The sequence below is a fragment of the Phaseolus vulgaris genome, chromosome 7, assembly GCF_000499845.2.
Source record: "Phaseolus vulgaris cultivar G19833 chromosome 7, P. vulgaris v2.0, whole genome shotgun sequence".
Classification (NCBI taxonomy): Eukaryota; Viridiplantae; Streptophyta; class Magnoliopsida; order Fabales; family Fabaceae; genus Phaseolus; species Phaseolus vulgaris.
In genome coordinates, this window is record NC_023753.2 from 30,422,787 (window position 1) to 30,442,597 (window position 19,811).

At 33.9% G+C, this 19,811-nt stretch overlaps 2 protein-coding genes across 3 annotated transcripts; both read right to left on the reverse strand.

Moving 5' to 3' along the window:
• Positions 1–1,578: 1,578 nt before the first annotated feature.
• Positions 1,579–10,924, reverse strand: LOC137829877 (serine/threonine-protein kinase EDR1). Its single transcript, XM_068636853.1, has 13 exons — positions 10,207–10,924; positions 8,851–9,258; positions 8,130–8,233; positions 6,825–7,942; positions 6,426–6,466; positions 5,580–5,648; positions 5,206–5,306; positions 4,996–5,074; positions 4,816–4,914; positions 3,507–3,575; positions 3,351–3,400; positions 2,115–2,291; positions 1,579–1,985 (listed from the first exon to the last, which is right to left on the reverse strand). The coding sequence occupies exons 1-13, from the start codon at positions 10,657–10,659 to the stop codon at positions 1,850–1,852; spliced, it is 2,904 nt and encodes a 967-aa protein (XP_068492954.1). The 5' UTR covers positions 10,660–10,924; the 3' UTR covers positions 1,579–1,849.
• Positions 10,925–16,134: 5,210 nt separating this feature from the next.
• LOC137829880 (uncharacterized) lies at positions 16,135–19,811 on the reverse strand. Of its 2 annotated transcripts, none has more exons than XM_068636859.1 (5): positions 19,367–19,811; positions 19,193–19,288; positions 19,019–19,117; positions 16,627–16,966; positions 16,135–16,525 (listed from the first exon to the last, which is right to left on the reverse strand). In XM_068636859.1, the coding sequence occupies exons 1-5, from the start codon at positions 19,385–19,387 to the stop codon at positions 16,368–16,370; spliced, it is 714 nt and encodes a 237-aa protein (XP_068492960.1). In that variant the 5' UTR covers positions 19,388–19,811; the 3' UTR covers positions 16,135–16,367. The 2 variants fall into 2 exon arrangements, with proteins under 2 accessions (XP_068492960.1, XP_068492961.1); XM_068636860.1 differs by having other exon boundaries at positions 16,135–16,522; positions 19,367–19,522.

The following is a 19,811-nucleotide window of genomic DNA, read 5'->3' on the forward strand; positions in this document are numbered from 1 at the left end:
CAGCTTTAGATTTTTTATAATAATCCTAGCTAGTGTGTATCATAAGCTCTTGAGTGGTCTAAGGGAACTTGATGGTAGCTTTGGTTATTATTATAGGACCTCAACAATTGTAGTGTAAAAAAATTGACAATCAGTGATCAAGTATGTCAATGACGTCACTTTGCCATGTCAATAGAAGGGTTCTTTCTTCATTTATCTGATGATTTCTTTATATAAAATATTGGTGTTAGATAACTCTAAATTGCCTATAGTTTAGATTTTTTAATTACCAAATTTGTAAATATATTTTGAATTGCAGAATGTATAATAGCTTTTTAGGTTATGCGGAGAAAAATAAATAGAAATACGTGTGAAATAATAAAAAATAGTTAAATCAATTAGTTTAGAAGTACGTAAATTGTCTTAACATATAATTCCAAGCTATGATGAAGAAAATATACGTAGTGGAGCTCATATTTTTTAAACTTATTTCTTCTATTTTCTCTTTCCACCAAATAAACTATATTATTTTCCCCTCCCTCTCTATCCTTCTTCCTCTACTCTACCAAATAAAGATTAAATTTAAATAAGTTTATTTTAGTCTTCTAAATTAAAAATTAAGTCTTATAATTCTTTTTAAGTCTGTCTACATACGATACTTTTCTTGCAGGGTGTAGTTCATTTTGGTTTTATATTTTTAGTATCAAAACCTGTATTATATGTATACGCGTTTTTCTTTTAAAATATTTATTTGTTCGAACAACATTTAAGCAATTAAGAGATATTAATTATTTTCAAATTACACAAATTAATTATTTTCAAATTACAGAAATTAATTATTTTTAAATTTAGAAAATCATCAATAAATGTATTCCAAATTTAAAAGAATAAAAACATATTTAAGAGAAAAAAATTGCTGGAAATGCTCATTATGAATACGGATACTGCAAATACTTTGAAAACATTGTATTTTTAAATATTCTAGCAGCTACATTCATACTGATACAAAAATACACTGAAGTTTATGAATAATGAATTTATATATACATACAGAATTAATATTTATATAAGCATGAACTCTAAAAAAACTAAAAATACAGTTTTGGTAAATTGATTGTTCATGATTGCGATAATTTCTACAATTCTAGTCCTACATTTTAAAAAATATATAATTTTAGCTTATTTTAGAATAATTTTGCAGTTTTATTTTGATCCATTAACGTACTCATTAAAAAGTAGCCGCATATAAAATTAAAATTAGACAAAATTACAAACCTATTAAATTTTAATAATTGAAATGGATGAAAACCAAAATTATAATTCAACCAAAAAAAATTGGACAGTTTCCCTCGCATGATATGATATGGATTTTTTTAATATCCAAACTTAACGGCAAACAAATAGCAGAATTAGAAGCTTAAGGTCATTGAAAGGGGTGGGTGGAATCCTTTAGAGAAGAAAACACGTGAGGTTAAGCATATGAATAATTAATTATTCTAAGTTGCTAACAAAATGACTCCTCATGAAAATACGTAATTCTTTCATGCTAACCTAACCTTGATACTTGGTCAAATTCTAGACACTCCCGAAAAACGTACCTTTTGCAAAAGTATAGATATTTCCTGCTTGTGAAGTACAGTAATTTACAGATTACCGAGTTTTAGTTCCTCGGACAAGCTATCATAACAATACAAAATACAAAATGGCTCTCTGCAGTTGTTTGGCTGCAGTGCAGTTGCAGTTGATATTTCCCTCAACACAAACATTTGCCTTTCCATATTTTTTTTCCATTTTATTTTGTATTCTTGTTACCTTTATACGCACATTACTATGCAGAATGCCTACTTATTCACACTTGAAGCGAGACTTTTCATGGGGTTGAATTTACAGAAATCTCCTGCGGCACATATGGAGCTACCTGGTCTTGATGAGATGGGATAACCAGACGCTGCAGAGGCTTAAGAGCCACTGTGAGTTGTGCAAACGAGGGCCGCAAATTTGGATCCCTGACACAGGGAGAGGGAAAGATGTCATAAACTGAAAAATAAGTCTAACTGCAAAATTTCCTGAAATCATTTAATGGTGTGTGGAAGGAAAAGAAAAAAAAATCAAATTTAAAGCTAAAACATGCTTACTGTTGCCAACACTCCCAGATTATTCTTCCAACTAAAGGATCGACTTCCTTAGGAATTTCAAGTCTACGATTTTGGAAACCAACAGCACCAACAACTTGCATAGGATTCATTCCAGTCCACGGCAACCTTAAAGTGGCAAGCTCCCATAGGATGACTCCAAAACTATAAACATCGCATCTGTATTCGATATGATGATTAATAGAGATGCATTCAATAGACAGCTATAGTTGCAAAAAAAGAAGCAAGAAAATATTTGAATTTAAATACATGTTCAAAATGTTAAATTGCTAAAACTGCTATAGATTTCCGGACTTTTGCTCCTAAAACTGCTATAGCCATGTCTAGCAGGCGTTAATTTTTTAATTACAGATAAAAGTAAAAATACGCTTTTTATTATTGGAGAAAACAATTCAGTAATTGAACACAACAACAAAATAGGGGTTAAGAAAAATGTTTTTCGTCAAGCCAAAATATGTAAATAGGGCCTAGCAGATAGGGGTGTGGTGTTCATTGGTTTGGATCAACCTGATAATCCAAACCAAACCAATTAAACTAGTTCAGATTTTTTTCTTAATCAAATTCAATCCGAACCATACCAATCAAATCCAATGTTGATTAGTTTAGGTATTGGATTTATGATTCACAAATCCAATAGACCTGAACCAAACCAATTATATATGTTTCTTATTATATATATTTTTTTAATTTTTGCTATTATTTTGCTGATGTAAGTCAATTACAATACAAAAATGTCGTTTATCTCTTTTAATGATAGAGTTGTGATAATTTTTCATAAAATTATGTATTTTTCCTATTTCTAAAAATAAAATTTTGCATATTTGTGTATAATTGGATCCAATTGATCTAAACCAAACCAATTCATTCTTTATCAGCTTGGTTTGGTTTGAATTTTGAATTTTCTTTTAAAATCCAAAATGAAAATTGATTGGTTTGGACTTTATTTCCTCCCGAATCCAATCCAAACCGACCTAAGAACACACCTCCAGCAGAACCTATCTTACTAGTGAGGTATAAATTGCTAACAGTGTTGTTTTAATAGAACCAGGTTGTCAAATGCTATAACCGGCCAAATACTGTTTAGATTTTTAGAGACTCTCAGACCCAGTAGAGTGAAGCAACTATGGCCAAGCATTGATTACACACATTCGATATGAAATGACAACGAAAATCAAGAATAAAAAAAGAAACCTTCATCTCAAATTAATAACAACTCACTTTTCATTTGAGGGTTCATTGCGGAGAACTTCAGGAGCCATCCACTCCGGCTAATATATTGAAAAAAATGTCAGTGAAATGTACAAGGCAGAAAAGACACACTGCATGTGTCTAAAAAGAGGGCTACACATAATGCAGATTTTCCCAAATGCTCACCGTTCCAGCAGTTGACTTGGATGACAAAAAAGTGTTGTGCTTCAACCTTGACAACCCAAAATCGCATACCTGTAAAAAAATGGCTTACTTACAACATAGCAAAGAGGATCATATAAAATACACATAACTCAGAAATTGATGTATACATAATTCACGGAACATGTTTGGAAAAAAATAATACCCACAAAATTATCCTTCCATTGTAAACACGCATTTGCCATGTGATTACAACTGTTCAAAATCTAAGCAAGCCTGACCAAACCCAAGCAACCCAACTAAAACACTTGTCTGGTTTTGTTTTCAGTATCAGGTTGGTTTGATTCAAAATCTAAATTTCAGTTTGAGTTGGCTAAGACTAATAAATTTAAAAACTGTTGTAACCCAAAAATCTGTTTTTTACTCGTAAGATAAGACTACATAATTTCAACAAGACATTATCATCATCATGCTGTTGTTATTATTATATTTTTCCTGTTTTAATGGCACTAGTTAATTATGTTATGCAATGATAAAGAATAAGCAAATATTGTAACCAGCTTGATAAATATATACTGTTATAGGCAAACAAATCATCCAAAATTCGGTTCACATGATTTCTTCATGCGTCTTACTGCATTGAACTAGAAAAGGTAACCATGATACTTTGCTTTTCTTTTAGAAAATGATCGTGTGAAAAAGGTAAAAACAGAAAAACCAACCCAGCCCAGTCAAAATTATCATTTCCTGGATTGGTCACTTTGAGGAATTTATCAGCATGGCTTCGAGTTTGGCTTTGATACCAACCTGCTGGGCTCATGTATACCATTAGATGTTGTATAAAATGCAGATGTTTCATTTACAAGTTACCATAAATGGTACCTCTCCTACATACAACTAACTAGGCTTATATACTCACCAATTTATTAAGTTGACCAAACACAAGTTTAACATGACACGATCGACAATTTAGGTGAATGTCAACTTCTGCATGTGTATCTCTCCAAATTCAGAAAGTGATAGTCGACAGAAACAACACATTGTATTTAGAAGCACGTGTATGTACACATCACCATTTGTTTGATATACCAAGACCAGGCTTACAAAATATCATAAAAATAAAAAGCATTTTAAGTAAAATGAAGATCAGAGATGAAATCCACACAATCATGCAGGTTGCACAAAAAATCAGACAACTATAGTCAAACACCATGTTTTTCAAACCAATCTTGTTGACTTCCCTAAACTAATGAACCAAGAATTCAGGAGCCTATACAAACGAAAAAAAAAGACAAACAAGGCAAAAGGACAGTATGAGTTGTCAATCATATACCTTAACATTCCAGTTCTTATCAACTAAAAGATTTGGAGACTTTAAATCTCGGTGAACAATTATAGGTGTGCTGGTGTGTAAGCAATTCATGCCCCTAGCCTGTAAATTGGAGTGTTAAAAATGTGAAAGCTTATTGATATAAATAATGGTTGAAAACGAAGAAGTGTAATTATTTCATACCACGTCCAAAGCCATTTTTATTCTTCGTTTCTCATCAATCTGACAATAAGGGCGATGAAGTAATCGGTACAAGCTTCCTCTGCAAAGTGGACATCAGTAACACCAGTAAGACATGTAAATATGGAAGAGTAACATGGAAAACATCTAAGGTTGCAAAGGACAAATAATATGGTACACAGTTATTATTTCGTAAAAATAAAGGCTATATACCTCGGTAGATACTCTGAAATGATTGAGAGGTTAGGAGGACGAGTAACAGCACCCATAAACAGAACAATATTTGGATGCCGTAACCTACGCATTATCCGTACCTTGCATCAAAAGGATGGAAAACAGATTAATTTTGGCCTTTAAAAAGGTATTGATAGTGTACCCTTTCCCATGAAACCACTGCCTGCCAAGTTAACTTGTTCTTTTTCCCTATTGGTATTTATGCTCAGATCTTCTATGTAGTTTTAAATTGAAAGTAAAAAATTTATTTTCTTTAAACTCACAAGTTTACTCTATTTCTTTGAATTTCTCTTATACAAATAAAAATAAGAATAATAATTCTAAGCAAAACATAAAACAAAATTAGTACTTACTTCTCTTTTGAATTCAGACAATGCAGCGCCTGAAAAATCCTGATCCAAAAATTTCTTTACAGCAACCTCCTGATATTTCAACAGCGGATCATCAGTAAGAAAATCAGAGACAAGAAATCATTATATTTTGGTTAAAAGCTCTGAAATTAAGAAACTGAGTTATGACTTTGAGACTTCAGTAGCCTAAAAGAGATTATCAGCTTTTTCATCTTTTTCCTTTTCTTTCCTTCAGATTTTTAGGGAATTTACCAAGGGTCTAGTATATAAACTCCCCAAACTCTTTAATTAGTAGAATTGGTACAAATTGAATCAACTATTATAATGTCATATCGGCCCATAACAAGGGTAGCTATCCAGTAATATAGAAGGGTTCAATAATAGCTACACAAGATAAAAAGGTCTTCAAGACCTTCAACAGGTTACAGATTCTTGGGTGTTGATCTTATGCTTCCGTTTTAACAGAAGTTAAATTGAGTCATTACCAAATCACCAATTACAGTTAGTAACACTAAAAACACAATCCCAACTATGTAATACTTCTATTTTCGTTTTTTAATCCATTTACTGTATTAAGCATCCATCTCACTTCACTAGAATGAAGAGTTACTAGGCATATAGAACTACGATGAATACATCCATAACATCTAACCATTCTCGAAGAAGGTTATCTAAATGATCTGATCAGGGAATATCTTTATATTATCATTATTGAGATCACTTTTACGTTTGAACCATGCAGATAGAAGTACAGAACCATCAGTCAGAATATGACAATACAGAGATTTTTCCAATTCTATCTATAACAATAATATTCCAGAAAGTATGAATAGGAATTAAAGAACTCACTGTGCCATTCATGTCGGCTTGGTATACCTCACCGTATGAACCTATTAGAAAGAAAGTATGAACATATATATTAAAAAAAAACTCAAGAAACAAGTGCAATACTTAAAACACACAACCAGCCTCCCAAACTATCACATGTAAAAATGGTATAGTGCATGTAAAAATATAAAATATTGAAAAGTTAAATGAGCTTGACACAACCTTGGGACCATGCTAGCGCAAACAGAAATAAAAATTAAATAACCAATTGAAAAATAGGGTGGAAATTTATGCTAGATTATTGATTCATTTGCATCAATTGGGAGCTCCGCTAAATTAAATAGTAAATCAGAGCAATGTCAAATTTTCAGTAAATATTAATGATGTTTCAAGAAAATGAAGGCAAATCATGTACATTACCTATACCAATTCTTTCACCAAGAAACAGATCCTCCCATGGAATCTCACATTCACCAACGTCTACATCATCCAATATCTGATCCACCCTGTTTGTGATGGAATCAATTGATGAGCTAGGACTCTCTGAATCTTTCAGTTTCAAATTGCTTCCCATGAATCTGTCATAAGTATACATCCTCCGGTCATGATGTCTGATTTCGGCATTCTCAGGTTCTCTAACTGCCTCTACCATGAAGTTTTGAGAATTTTCCAGACCCCCCTGGTTAAAACCAGCATTGAGATCCTCAATCTGGTTCAGCTCAGGTACAGAAGATGGTGAAACTGAACCAGTAACATGTGCCAAAGTTTGAACATTTACATCATTATTTAAATTTGAATTATATAATGGTTTGGAACTACTAAGGTCAATATTTTCAGATGTAGAAGAACCATTGGAAACAAACAAGGGAGGGTTGTATTCATTAGGGTTATGATTAGTTTTCCTGGGATCTTCATTGAGGGCATGACGGTTCTTCTTTGTCAGTAGCAATGGGGGTCGACCAGAAACAGTACTGTTTTTAGTACTTTTATTCTCAGGAAGTTTACTTTCCACAGGTTTGTTAAGCACAGAGGCCTTCCCCATTCCTTTTATTTGGAATGGATTAAGATCTGCAAAAAGGTTTCGAGAGTCATTGGGGCTGTTTTGAGTATATGGTACAACATTGACATTAAGTCTCGTCCCATCACCAATTGTATTCATTCCGAGGGTCCCTTTGTACAGAGAAGTACCAGACAAGGCTGGCAAATTCTCCAGTTGATTAGGGGTCCCTCTATTAGAAATTTTAGAAGTACCAACACCAGTGTCTCTTCTCAAACCTATGTTTGAAGGCTCTGACTTCTCAAAATATGATTTTCCATTCCAAGGCAGTGAATGATCTTTTATCACAGAACTTTGACTACTACCTTCACCATGAGATGGTTGGATAGGTCTTGAGTAAGAAAATTCAGTATCCTTGGTGGAAGGTAAACTGTTGGGATTAAACGCCTTGTTAAAGGCACTATCCTTGGTGCTTAAAATATCAGCTGGCATAAGTGGTATAAGTGTCCCTGGAGCAGCCATGAGATCAACCAAAAACTCCCTGAAAGCAGAGTAGGAGATATCAGTACCACAGGACCTGAAGAAACACAAACTTTCTGGGTAAACTTATAGAGACATCTAATGATTGCATCAACCATTGCCAATAATACATAGGCATGCATATGCGAAGCACATGGACACACAAATTAGTAAGTTAACAAATACATGAAAATTCGAAGATCCTTAACCTTTCACCCTCCAACTTTATAATGTTGACAGCATCATCCTCCACACCAGTGTAATGACTGCCTTTAACCAGTCTACAAGGCATATTAATGTTGTCAGCCAATACCTGAATGCAGAAAAAAAACAAGTAAATTACACAAGCAATAGATCATAAGAAAAGCTTTGAAAATTTTGATAAAATTCATAATGAACTATAATATGATCCTCTAATATGCACAAAAAATACTAAAATTTAACTGGAAGATCTATTCTCAAATCTCATATTCAAAACTAGCTTTGCAACTACAACACCACAGCTATGCAAAGGTTAAAAACCTACAGAAGTTTTAGACGTATTCATGAGCACAGTAAGCCATAAATTTGAAGACATCCTTGACAAACAGAGCATGATTTCTCATTTTTTTCAGCTAGGCATACTTAGAGCAAATATACGTCGTAATGCAAGCCCAGGCTAGATTAGTAGGGAACATTTTATCAGCATGAATAATTCTACAAAATACTGTCTGAATTACATTTATTAATTTATTAATGTTTTCACTTTAAGAATGTTTTCAGGTGATATAATTATTTAATAGTTATAGCAAATATCATGTTACACTTTTCTTTTTCTTTTAATGTAGTTTTGTCTGATTTTTTGAGCAGATTATGACTACAGTAACCTGACCACAAAATTACATAACGGCTAACAAAAACGTAATCACCAATAAAAGCCAGAATACGAACCTTGAAAAGCAAAGCACGATGCCTAGAGAGCCCAATATTTAAGGACCCAAGAGGCAATACAATTGTGTGAAGAGATGTCCTTAACTCTGCTCTTGTTTCTGTCCATCTTGCTAACATAATACTAGCATCCTTTACAGGACCACCCATATGACTTGTAACAAGTTCAGCAAGCCTTTGTGCCAAACTAGTAACCGGGCAGTCTAAAGCAATACATTGTGCAATTTGTATCAATTCTTCTAGGGCAGGATCAATTGTTCTATTAACAATGACCACCTCCGAACCTCCAGGATTTGCTTCAAGATCCGTTTGAGATGGCATCTTTCCTTGCATCACCGAATCATTATAGGGCCCATATACATCATAAAAACCATCTACTACTTTCTCCTCATAGTCAAGCACATTATATTCCTGGTCAACAAAATAGAAATGAAAGATAAACAAAACAGATGCAGTTCAAAAAAGGTCACTAAACGGAAAGGAGAAAAAGCATCAATGGAGGTGAAACAAGTGGTGAGCATTCCATGTTCCTTAACTACATTTTATAATTTGATTATTTCCATCTTGGTGCTGAACAGACAACAATAAATTAAAGAGTGCATGTTCATTTAGTACAAATAAGAATGTGCAAGACAATGACAGAGTTAACCAATACCATGTGATGTAGTGGGTGAGTGTGTAATAATGAGTATACATGAAGAAACCATAAAGCATATACTTGTATAATTTTCTTAAAAATGCTATGCCGTAGAAAACCAATGCAATTTATAACCATAACCACAGAAAGTCAAACACAGACACAACAGCTGTAAAACAATCAACTGCTGATTATGGCCGAAAATAAATCGTATCATACTGTAAAAATGTAAACTGTCTTGACAAATGTTTGCCAATGCACCAGTTTAACAACTCAATCCCAAAAATTCCTTCTTGTTTTTTCAACATCAAGCACACAAATAAGCACCCGGTGATTCTAAAAACATCATCCCAAATTTCTAATATCTAGGGGTATATTGCCCTTAAAAAAAACACCCAAATATTCAACATCGTTTTACCACAGCTTGCCCAATCAATCAGATTCTACCGAAATTCCGTCTACTTTATGCAGATACCAAATTTTAAGTCGCTGAACAAAAACGCATTTCGAACTTCACTGGAGTAACTAGCCCTAGACACATATAAAAGCCCCCGAATCTAAGTTCCAATACACAACTGAATTCACTGCAAGAACAAATAAATAAAAATCTAGAGTGAAACCCACTCTGCATAAACCTCTACGGTTCACAACTTCGCCTCAATTAACCACGACGAAAGAGCAACATTGCAAGAAGTGGATTTCAACAACTGGTAAGACCTTACCCAGTACTGCCTCGCCAGCGCCTCCGCCGCGTCGTCCTTGTTCCTCGTCGAATCGATTCGAAGACCTCCTAAACTCAACAGCGTCGCCGCGTGGATCTGATCCTTCTCAGGATCGTCGCGGAACTCCGAATTGGAAGCGCTGATAGCTAGGGCTAGCTGCACCTGAAACTCCTCCTCCGACGAGAAAAAGTCCTGCCGATTCACCACAGGACTCACGGCGCCACCGGGAGTAACCGCGGCGGCGGAGGCCGATGCCGAGGCCGACGAGGGGCTCGCAGGAGTGGTGCCGGAGCTTTGAGACTGATCGGCGGCGCATGACGGCGACGGCACAGGTGGCGAATTCTCATTGGATCGCTGAGCATCGTGGTTGCCACCTATGTGAAGCTTCTTGAAGATGTTCTTCATCCTCTCTCTTTTCTCCGTTGGCTTTTCCTTCTTCACCCTCTCACTCATCAAAGCAGCTCAGAACGAAATTCCAATTCTAAATTCCAATCCAAATCTCTTTCCCTGATTTTCAGTTCACTCGTCGGTTCCTTTTCTCGCCGATTTCTCTTCTCTTCAACTTTCTTCCTCTTTTCTGTGCCGTGTGCCTTGGACGCTCAAGAGACTCAGGGCAAAAGTGTTAGGAGGGAAAAACTTGGGCGACTACAACAAGCGTTGGAATGGCCGGTAATCAAATGCCCTCGGAGTTTCACTCAATTACGAAACTGACATGCACACTTGGATACGCTACATTCACCGCGCTAAATGAACGCGTCCATTCGATGTTGACATGGGAACCTACGTGTCTCCTCAATAATCTACGTGGAGCTCTCAACTTCTCTTATCTCCCTCTTCTTCACTTCATCTTTAATGATTCAATTTTACTTCATTTTCTCTTTTCAAAACAATTATCTCATTTATAGAGATAAATTTCTCTTAGATTTCATAATTTTTTGTTCTCTTTATGATGACTCCTCTTTAATTCCTGATTTACAAAGAGAAGATTTTATGTAACCTGTTTTTTCTTTCATCAATTTAACTTCTATATATATTTCTCAAAAACTTTGATCCATATGATCTTTTTATATCATTGTAATTTATCTGTTTCATGGTAGTTTAAGGTTTTCTTATGGTAGCTTAAGTTTTTTTTTTATATAAATTGAGAAAATAATAAATATATCACTTTTTAAAATAACTTTATTTTTCTGAAAATACCTTATTTAGGATGGGTTATTTTGAACATAAATACATGTGAGCATTTATTACATACAGTATCTCTACTGTTTCAAATTGTATTTTTTTTTTTGGAAGTGTCTATTGATTTTTATAATATTCCAACTTTTCCACACAAAAAAAACTATAGAAGTAAAAATATCTTAGACCTTAATCAAATTAAAAGACTAAATCATCCAATAATCACCAAAGTTTTATTTTATTACACATTTCACCTCACACGTATCAACATAATCCCTCTCAAATAAATGATTGAGGTTGTCTGTTAGAGTTCATTTAATCGAAAGTTCACTTGTTATGTTTTTTTATAGAAACTTGTTATGGTTAGTAATAGAATACTACATAATTGTGTACTATAAATGAACACTTAGAAAATAACTCATTCGGAATTGCAATTCATATGATACGAAGTGGACTTGTCCTTTTTCTCTTTCTGGAGTGTTGTTATATGATGGTGATCCCAACAAAAAATTATACTTTATGCATGTATGAAAATAATAAACGAAAATGAACAAAAATATATATATTAGAAAAATTAATAAAATTGATAATGAATTGTACTATTGGTTAAAATTCATTAATTGCTACAAAATCATATCTTAAAAGCTACAAAATCATATCTCATTAATTAAATTTAAACTAAATCCATCTAACTTTTGAATTTTAGTATTTTCAAAAACAACATATCTGAATCTCATTAATTAAATATAAATTCAACCCAACTAACTTTTAAATATCTGTATTTTCAAAAACAGCATAAGAAGTTGACAAGCTTATCCTTTAGGTATTGAGTCTATTTGACTATAATCTGTGTATGATGCTCCCAAACTGTTGTGTAGTTATTTTCAATACTTTTGCGAATCTATGCTCCCAAATTAATGTGTAAACTTAATTAAACGCGTATTTATTGATAGGAAAAACAACACTTAAATATGCAATAAAATTTATCTTATTGTACCTAAAACATAATTGACATACTCCAAATTTTAAGTTTCGTGAGAGTGTAAAACAGAAAATAATTTTGAGCCGAAAGGGACTAAAATGTCTTTTTAACATAATGAAGCTCTAGTCTATAGGTAATCTTTATCCTATGAAAGACTTTACGATCAAGATTGTTATTTGCTTTTGTTGAATGCAAGGACCTTATTTATTATGTTATTGAGTTTGTTATTCATTTACAAATAAAAATTCCTATGTATGTATTTTATATAAGGAATATTAATTATATATTTATTTTCTCCATTCTTAATATGGTATTTATAGTCTAGAGTTAGGATTCAAATTTTTTTGATGAACCCACTATTCAGTGTCAGGCGTTGCCCCTGCCACCCAGTCTCATCGTCAAAGTCGTCTTCATCAGAATCTCGCCAGAATTATCGTTGTCGAAATCTTGTCGGAAGTGGTGGTCAAAGTCTCGTTGGAGCCACTGTTGTCGTTGTTGTCACCAATTAGACGACTACTAGAGTTATGGATTTGTCTTCTACCACTGTGTCGACAACGATTGGATCTATGGCTTCTTCAGTTGCCACTATGCTCAATCCATTTATCTATACTAATTATGTCAATGTTCATCTCTATATTGACAAATTGGACGAAACTAATTATGACACTTGGACTTCAGATATTAAATTGTGGCTTAAGAGTCAAGATTATGTTGATCATCTTACCCAATGTGTTCGTAATGTTGTTATAGATGAGGCTTTCTGTTGGTTGAAAATTGATGCTCAATTATGCATTGCTATTAAATCTATTATTCACTTATCTTTAAAAACAAATTTTTCATGTTTTTGAGACGTGTTCAAAAGTGTAGGAACAAACAAAATTATTATACACCAATGATACTCAATGTCTTTATGGTGTGTGTCAAAAACTCCTTACCATTGTTGCTTCCAAATGTCTTGATAGTACAATGGCTGAATATCTGGGTAAACATGCTCTTCTTCGTTATTTTAATGAATTATTCTCTCCTGCTTCCACTCCTTTCAAGAACTAGAGCAATGATCCAAGATCTTCATGTTATTAGGCTTACATGGCCTTCCTAATTATTATTCTCATGTCCGTGATGAGATTTTGGGATCTCATGTTGTTCCCAGTTTTACTTCCACTTGTTTTATTGCGTGTGCCAGGTAAACAAATCATCGATATACCTCTTCCAGTTGATGACTCTTCTACTTTAATCTCTCGAGGTTATGATCGCACTCGCCCTTCCAAGCCAGGAAAGGGCGTCATAAGTGTGAGCATTGTGACAAACTTGGTCACAAAACTAATCAGTGTTATATCTTAGATGGTCGTTCTCCTAAATATGTTGCGGTTGTCCAAATTGTTCCTATGCAACCTTCTACTCTAGACCCCACTTCATATTGATATCTAAGGTCAACCTGCAAATTCTTAAATGGTATAAGGATCGTCAAAATTCTAAATTCCATTAATTCATGGTGATGTTCCTCAACGTTTGTGTGGTGATGTTGTTCTTAGTGCATGTTATCTAATTAATCGTATGTCATTTTCGATTTTAGAAAATAAAATTCCTCATTCTATTTTATTTTTCCATGAAACCTCTTTATCCCTTACCACCTAGAGTTTTTGGGTCTACATGCTGTATTCACAATGCAAAATATATTTCTTCATTTTCCATCAAAATTAGATAGACATGTGAAATTGAAGTCCATCTCTATTATTTCCTTCCTTCCTAGCTAGTTGTATCAAATAAGAGATAAATTATATGTTAGGTCACACAAATGTGTTTTTTAGGGTTACTAGATCTAAAAAATGATATAAATGTTTTTCAGTTTCTCTTAACCGTTATTTCATCTTTGCAAATGTCACCTTCAATGAGTCTTCTATTTATTTTAAGTCTTTATCTTCTTCACATGCGTCTCCATCTGAACAAGTACATATTTCAGTTGTCTTTGATTCTCCTGTTATGTATAGTGTATCTAAAGATTCTCCTCCTCCACCACCTCTTCAAGTTTAGAGTCGTCAATCTTCCCATCGTCCACATGATGACTCTATTCTAGTGTCAGATCCTCTATCCTTTTTGGCTCCAATAATTGAACCTGATATTGCCTTTTTCCTCCGTAAAAGTATACATTCTACTCATAATCCCTCTCCACATTATAATGTTTTAAGCTATCATCGACTATCTCAACCTTTTTATACCTGTCTTTCGTTTATTTCTTATGTGTCCATTCCAAAGTTTGTAGATGATGCCTTAGCTCATCCTAGTTGGCGTCAGGCCATGCTTGATGAAATGAGTGCGCTTCAGAATATCATTCCTTTACCGTATGGGAAATCTGTCGTTGGTTGCAGGTGGGTTTTTGCTATCAAAGTTGGTCCTGGTGGTACTATTAGTCATGGTTGCTCTTTAACAATAACCTTTGTATCAACTAGATGTCAAAAAGGTCTTTCTTAATGGGGATTTGTAGGAAGAAATTTATATGGAGCAACCTCCCGACTTTGTTGCTCAGGGGGCCTTCTAGATTGGTATGTCCTCTCCGCAAATCCTTATATGGCTTCAAGAAGTCTCCTTGGACTTGGTTTGGAAAATTTAGCAAAATGTTCAACAATTTGGTATGACTCGCAATGAAGCATATCATTTAGTTCTTTATCGTCACTCGAGTGTTGGGTGTATCTATCCCGTAGTATATGTTGATGACATTGTTCTTAAAAAAAGTGATCATCATGACATCTTACAGGTAAAACAACAACTTTGTCAACACTTTCAAACCAAAGATCTTGACAAACTCATATATTTCTTGGGGATTGAGGTAGCATAATCAAACAATGATATTGTTATTTCTCAAAGAAAATATGCATTGGATATTTTGGAGGAAACTAGATTAACGAATTCAAAATCTATTGAGACACTATGGATCCTAATGCCAAAGTCCCACCAAGTCAGGGGGAGCTTCTCTCAGATCTTGAGAAGTACATAAGATTAGTTGAAAAATTGAACTATCTTATTGTCACTCATTCAAATATTTCATTTGTTGTTATTGTGGTAATTCAATTCCTTAATTCACCATGTATTGATCATTGGAATGCAGTCATTCGTATATTGAAATACAATAAAGGTTCTCCTGAAAAAAGCTTGTTATATGGTCACAATAATCATACTAGAGTTGTAATGTTATTCAGATAGTGATTTGGCAAGATATCCTTCCAATAGAAGATTCACCTCCAAATATTGTGTTTCTATTGGTGATAATTTAAGTGTTTTGAAGAACAAGAAACAAAAATGTTGTGACAAGATCTAATGCTAAAGCAAAATATAGAATTATGACTTCAACTACTTGTGAGCTTATTTAGCTTAAACAACTACTCAAAAAATTGCAATTTGAAGAAATCAGTCAAATGACACTCATATGTGATAATCATACTGCTCTCCATATTAACTCAAATCTCATCTTTCATGAAAGAATCACATATATTGAGATTGATTATCATTTCATTTGAGAAAAGATTGTGTCTAGAAACATCAAGACTGAATTAGTTAATTTGAATGGTCAATTAACAAATATTTTCACTAAATCTTTACGGAGACCGAAAATTGATTATATTTGTAACAAACTATGCATATGATTTATATACATCATCAACTTGAAGGGAAATGTTGAATGTCAAGCTTAACTCATAGTTTATATTATGTTATTGAGTATGTTATTATTTTCATCTATAAATAAGCATTCTTATGTGTGTATTTTACATAAGAGATATCAATCCTATATTTATTTTCTTCATTCTTAATAGCTTCAAAACGAAAATCTTATCTTATAACTCAATGTATTTGCTACAAAATAAAAATAAATTTTGGTCTGGTATACTCCTACCTGTATTAGATGGTACCGTTCTCATGTACTAGAGATACGTAATACCCTGCCCCTGTGCTAAACAATCTTATCTTATCTTTACGCTTGTTGACCATTTTCTACAATATCTGAAATATTTCACATCCGAGGTGAAGGTATAAGCTCTATTATATTTTCTTCGTCCTCCTCATCACTAGAAATCCAGCCATAACAAGGTCTACGCCTTTTGTGATCAAGTCTCGGCACAAGTTGTGGGGACTTTGGTCCTTGATTTTCCCTCCAAGCCAAATTTTCTGCTGGGAATATACAAGATAATTAATCACAAATATGTTTAATATGCTTTGAACCTTTGCATCAGAGCCAATTAAAAGAATAACAAAAATGGAAAGTTGATAACCAGAGTTTATTTCTGCAGATATAGTAACAGCCTTGATGGGAGTTTCACTTTCAGCCTTGACTAAAAGTCCATTAGCAGATCCTCTGTTCACCGATGAAATACCTACAGACTTAGAAAACGCACTACCAATTCCACTTGTTGTGGATACAGTATCCACACTCTTGATGGGAAGTTGAGAACCAGTTTCACTGGCTACCGATACAGTGCCCATGACCTGATCAGCTAAGGGTGTATCATCAGAAGTTTGTGCTTTACAGCATGCTAGAAGGGCACTGTTCGAGCATCCAGCAGGTGTTACCTCATTGGGACCATCTCCTGGATTAGCTTCTATCAAACCATCCTTCACAAAAACAATATAAGGCCATAGAACTAGTCATTGTTAATACTAACTTCATAAGAATATATAGGCCATTTAGACCGAAGATCCACCAAAAGATTTTCATAGGACTGTAGGCCATGCTTGCCAAAAGTCTAAAAAAAGTTTTCATTGGATAACAAGAGAAGATTGCATGTCAAAATTTTTAAACTATTTCTATATGAATCTCTCAAAATTTAGCCCATGATTCACATTTGGGGCTATTGAACTTTAAAAGAAACGAAAGATTTTAATTTACAAGTAACATTGGGATTATAAAGAAGGAACAACAGAGGTTTTTCAATATGTAATCCTATAATGAATGTCTTAAAATCATTAGTTAGAGTATAAAGACTTAGAAGAAATTTAACAAAAATACAACATTTAATACACAGAAATTGAATAGCGGCACTTATCATCTAAATACATATACACACACAATAACAAATTACAAGCTATGGCCTTTAAAAACATGTGTGTGCAGAACATAAACTTTTCTCTTGGGAAGAAGACGAAACAAATAATAGCTGGAAAATTTAAAGAACTATCACAAAGTAATTAGAGAGTCTCAGGTTTCAATAAATCCAGAAAGTAATATGATTTTGAAGACACAAAAGCTCATTGCTGGCCATGATATAATATTGGAATTCAAATAATATTGAATTTGGGAAGACATGGTTCTTAACCAGAGCTGAAAACAACTCATCGCTGCCCATAACATCATCCTAAGTTATTGAAAATTGGGGAAACATGATCTGCCAACCACCTCTATTCTCTTTCCGTTAAATAAAACTTCAGTTTAAACTCCCAACTTTTAAGTCGGTTCAATGAAAGGAATTAGAAAAACATTCAAGCAGAAAAATATCAGGGAGGTGAAACTGTAGCTTGTGTATTCATTTGGAGAGTGCCTTCGAACAGAGAAATGCCAAACAAGACCAGCAAATTTCCTAGTTGGTTAGAAGTCCCTCTAATGGGAATCTTAGAAGGACCAACACACTTGTTGGAGCATGTATTCGTCACTATGCCAAAGGACAACTAACGCACCCTGTAACATTAGTTGTTGGGTTACAAACAATAAAAAATAATCTCTTCTAGTGAAAATATACCCAAATAAGAACAAATAAAACCCAATCAAATTTAACGTGGTTCAACACCTCAAGGCCTATCTATATCCACGAACACTCAACATGCACTTTCTACAAGGAGAAAATTGCAACCCCTTTCAAAACACATAACTATCCAAGTCTCCGATACACCCAAAAAAACTATTGAGCTACGGTGAAAGCACTCAAATCAACTCCTTATTTATCAGTGTATCTGTTTACACCGAAGTTTAAAAGTAGTGACTTCTCAAAATATGATTTACCATTCCGGGGCAGTGAATGATCTTTTATCACAGAATTTTGACCACTAATTTCACCATGAGAAGTTGGTACACAAGTCCTGTGTAAGAAAATTCAGTATCCTTAGTGGAAAGTAAACTTGTCTAAATCTTAGGATTGAAAAACTTAAAGGCCAATAACCTTGGTGCTTAAAATATCAAGCTAGCATATGTGGTATAAGGGTCCGTGAAGCAGCCATGACATCAACCAAAAACAACCTTCCACCCACCAACTTAACTATTAAGGCTTATTACAAAAACCAAAAACAGAAAGAATGAAGCTTAGAAAAGCAAAAAATTAAATTTAACTTTCCGACCAAAACCCTAAGGTATTCATACCATTTTTTACAGCGAATAAAGCGAGTCAATGATTAAAACTGGCTGCTAGATAAGCTCATTTTTCTTCTAGAAAGAGAATAAAAAAATTAATTTAATTTCCAAGAGTCAGAGTTTGGTTAAATTTCCGCTTTGCGTGGGAATGATCCCCTGAGCAAGTCCACAGCAGAACATTAAAACATCCAGATAAATAACAAACGAAAGGTTTTTAGGATCGAAGCAGAGCATGACGACACAACAACAGCGGCAAATGAAAAACAGAAAAGAAAAATAGAGATCACATAGTTGCATGGAGGATAAGGAACAAGAGAGTTAGTTACCTGGGGTGAAGGATTTGCTTGGTTCTCAAGAAGCGTATCAATGAGGAGAGTGTAACTGGAGTCTTCGATGAAGACCCAGCCATCCTGGCGACCGTAAACCTAAACACAAGCATTTTTCACGTTACAATAAAATGAAATGAAAGAAGTTAGGTTGAAGGTAAAGTAGTTAGATACTTTGAGGAGGCTATCAACGGTTGTTCTGACGAGTTTTCTGGGGAAGCCGTAGAGATGCATGGCGTCGAGAGCTGCGTCTATTCGTTTCTCTCCTTTCTGTCGATCACAAAAACACAAAATAGGGATTGAGTTGAGATGGTGGAGAATTTGAGAAGAAGGGGAATGTGAAACTACCTTCCTTCCTTTGGGAGCCATGAGAAGAGAGAAGAGGTGTTGGGTTAGAACAGAGGAAAAGCATTTACTCACACAGCATGAGAGAAGAGAGACTGCAAAATAAAAATGAAGACTCTTTTCTCATTTCAATTCAATTAGGGCAGAAAATTAGTAATTATTACTCCCAATATCCACCTACCTCTAAAATACTATACTCAATTATAAAAATAAAATAACATATTTTTATTTTAAAATTTTTAATAATTTTTATAATAATCTTCATACATTATATAACATATTAAAATCTATAAAAAAAAGTGAATTAAAAATCATAGAATATCTTTTGGAATAAAAAAAACCATTATAGAGTTTATAAGGACAAGATATAGTTTTAACCATGTTGGAGTTATGGTTGTAAGAGAAACTATGTAAAATTTAATTTGATTTTATTAACTTTCAGAGCTTT

Excerpts from the sequence above, each read along its gene's own strand:
- LOC137829877 (XM_068636853.1), bottom strand. The coding sequence starts at position 10,659 with ATGAGTGAGAGGGTGAAGAAGGAAAAGCCAACGGAGAAAAGAGAGAGG. Across the intron at positions 9,259-10,206 it reads CGCTGGCGAGGCAGTACTGG|GAATATAATGTGCTTGACTA; the intron begins GTAAGGTCTTAC and ends TTTGTTGACCAG. Across the intron at positions 3,576-4,815 it reads ATAAGAACTGGAATGTTAAG|GTATGCGATTTTGGGTTGTC; the intron begins GTATATGATTGA and ends ATTTTTTTACAG.
- LOC137829880 (XM_068636859.1), bottom strand. The coding sequence starts at position 19,387 with ATGGCTCCCAAAGGAAGGAAG. Across the intron at positions 19,118-19,192 it reads CCGTTGATAGCCTCCTCAAA|GTTTACGGTCGCCAGGATGG; the intron begins GTATCTAACTAC and ends GCTTGTGTTTAG. Across the intron at positions 16,526-16,626 it reads ATCTGCAGAAATAAACTCTG|CAGAAAATTTGGCTTGGAGG; the intron begins GTTATCAACTTT and ends GTATATTCCCAG.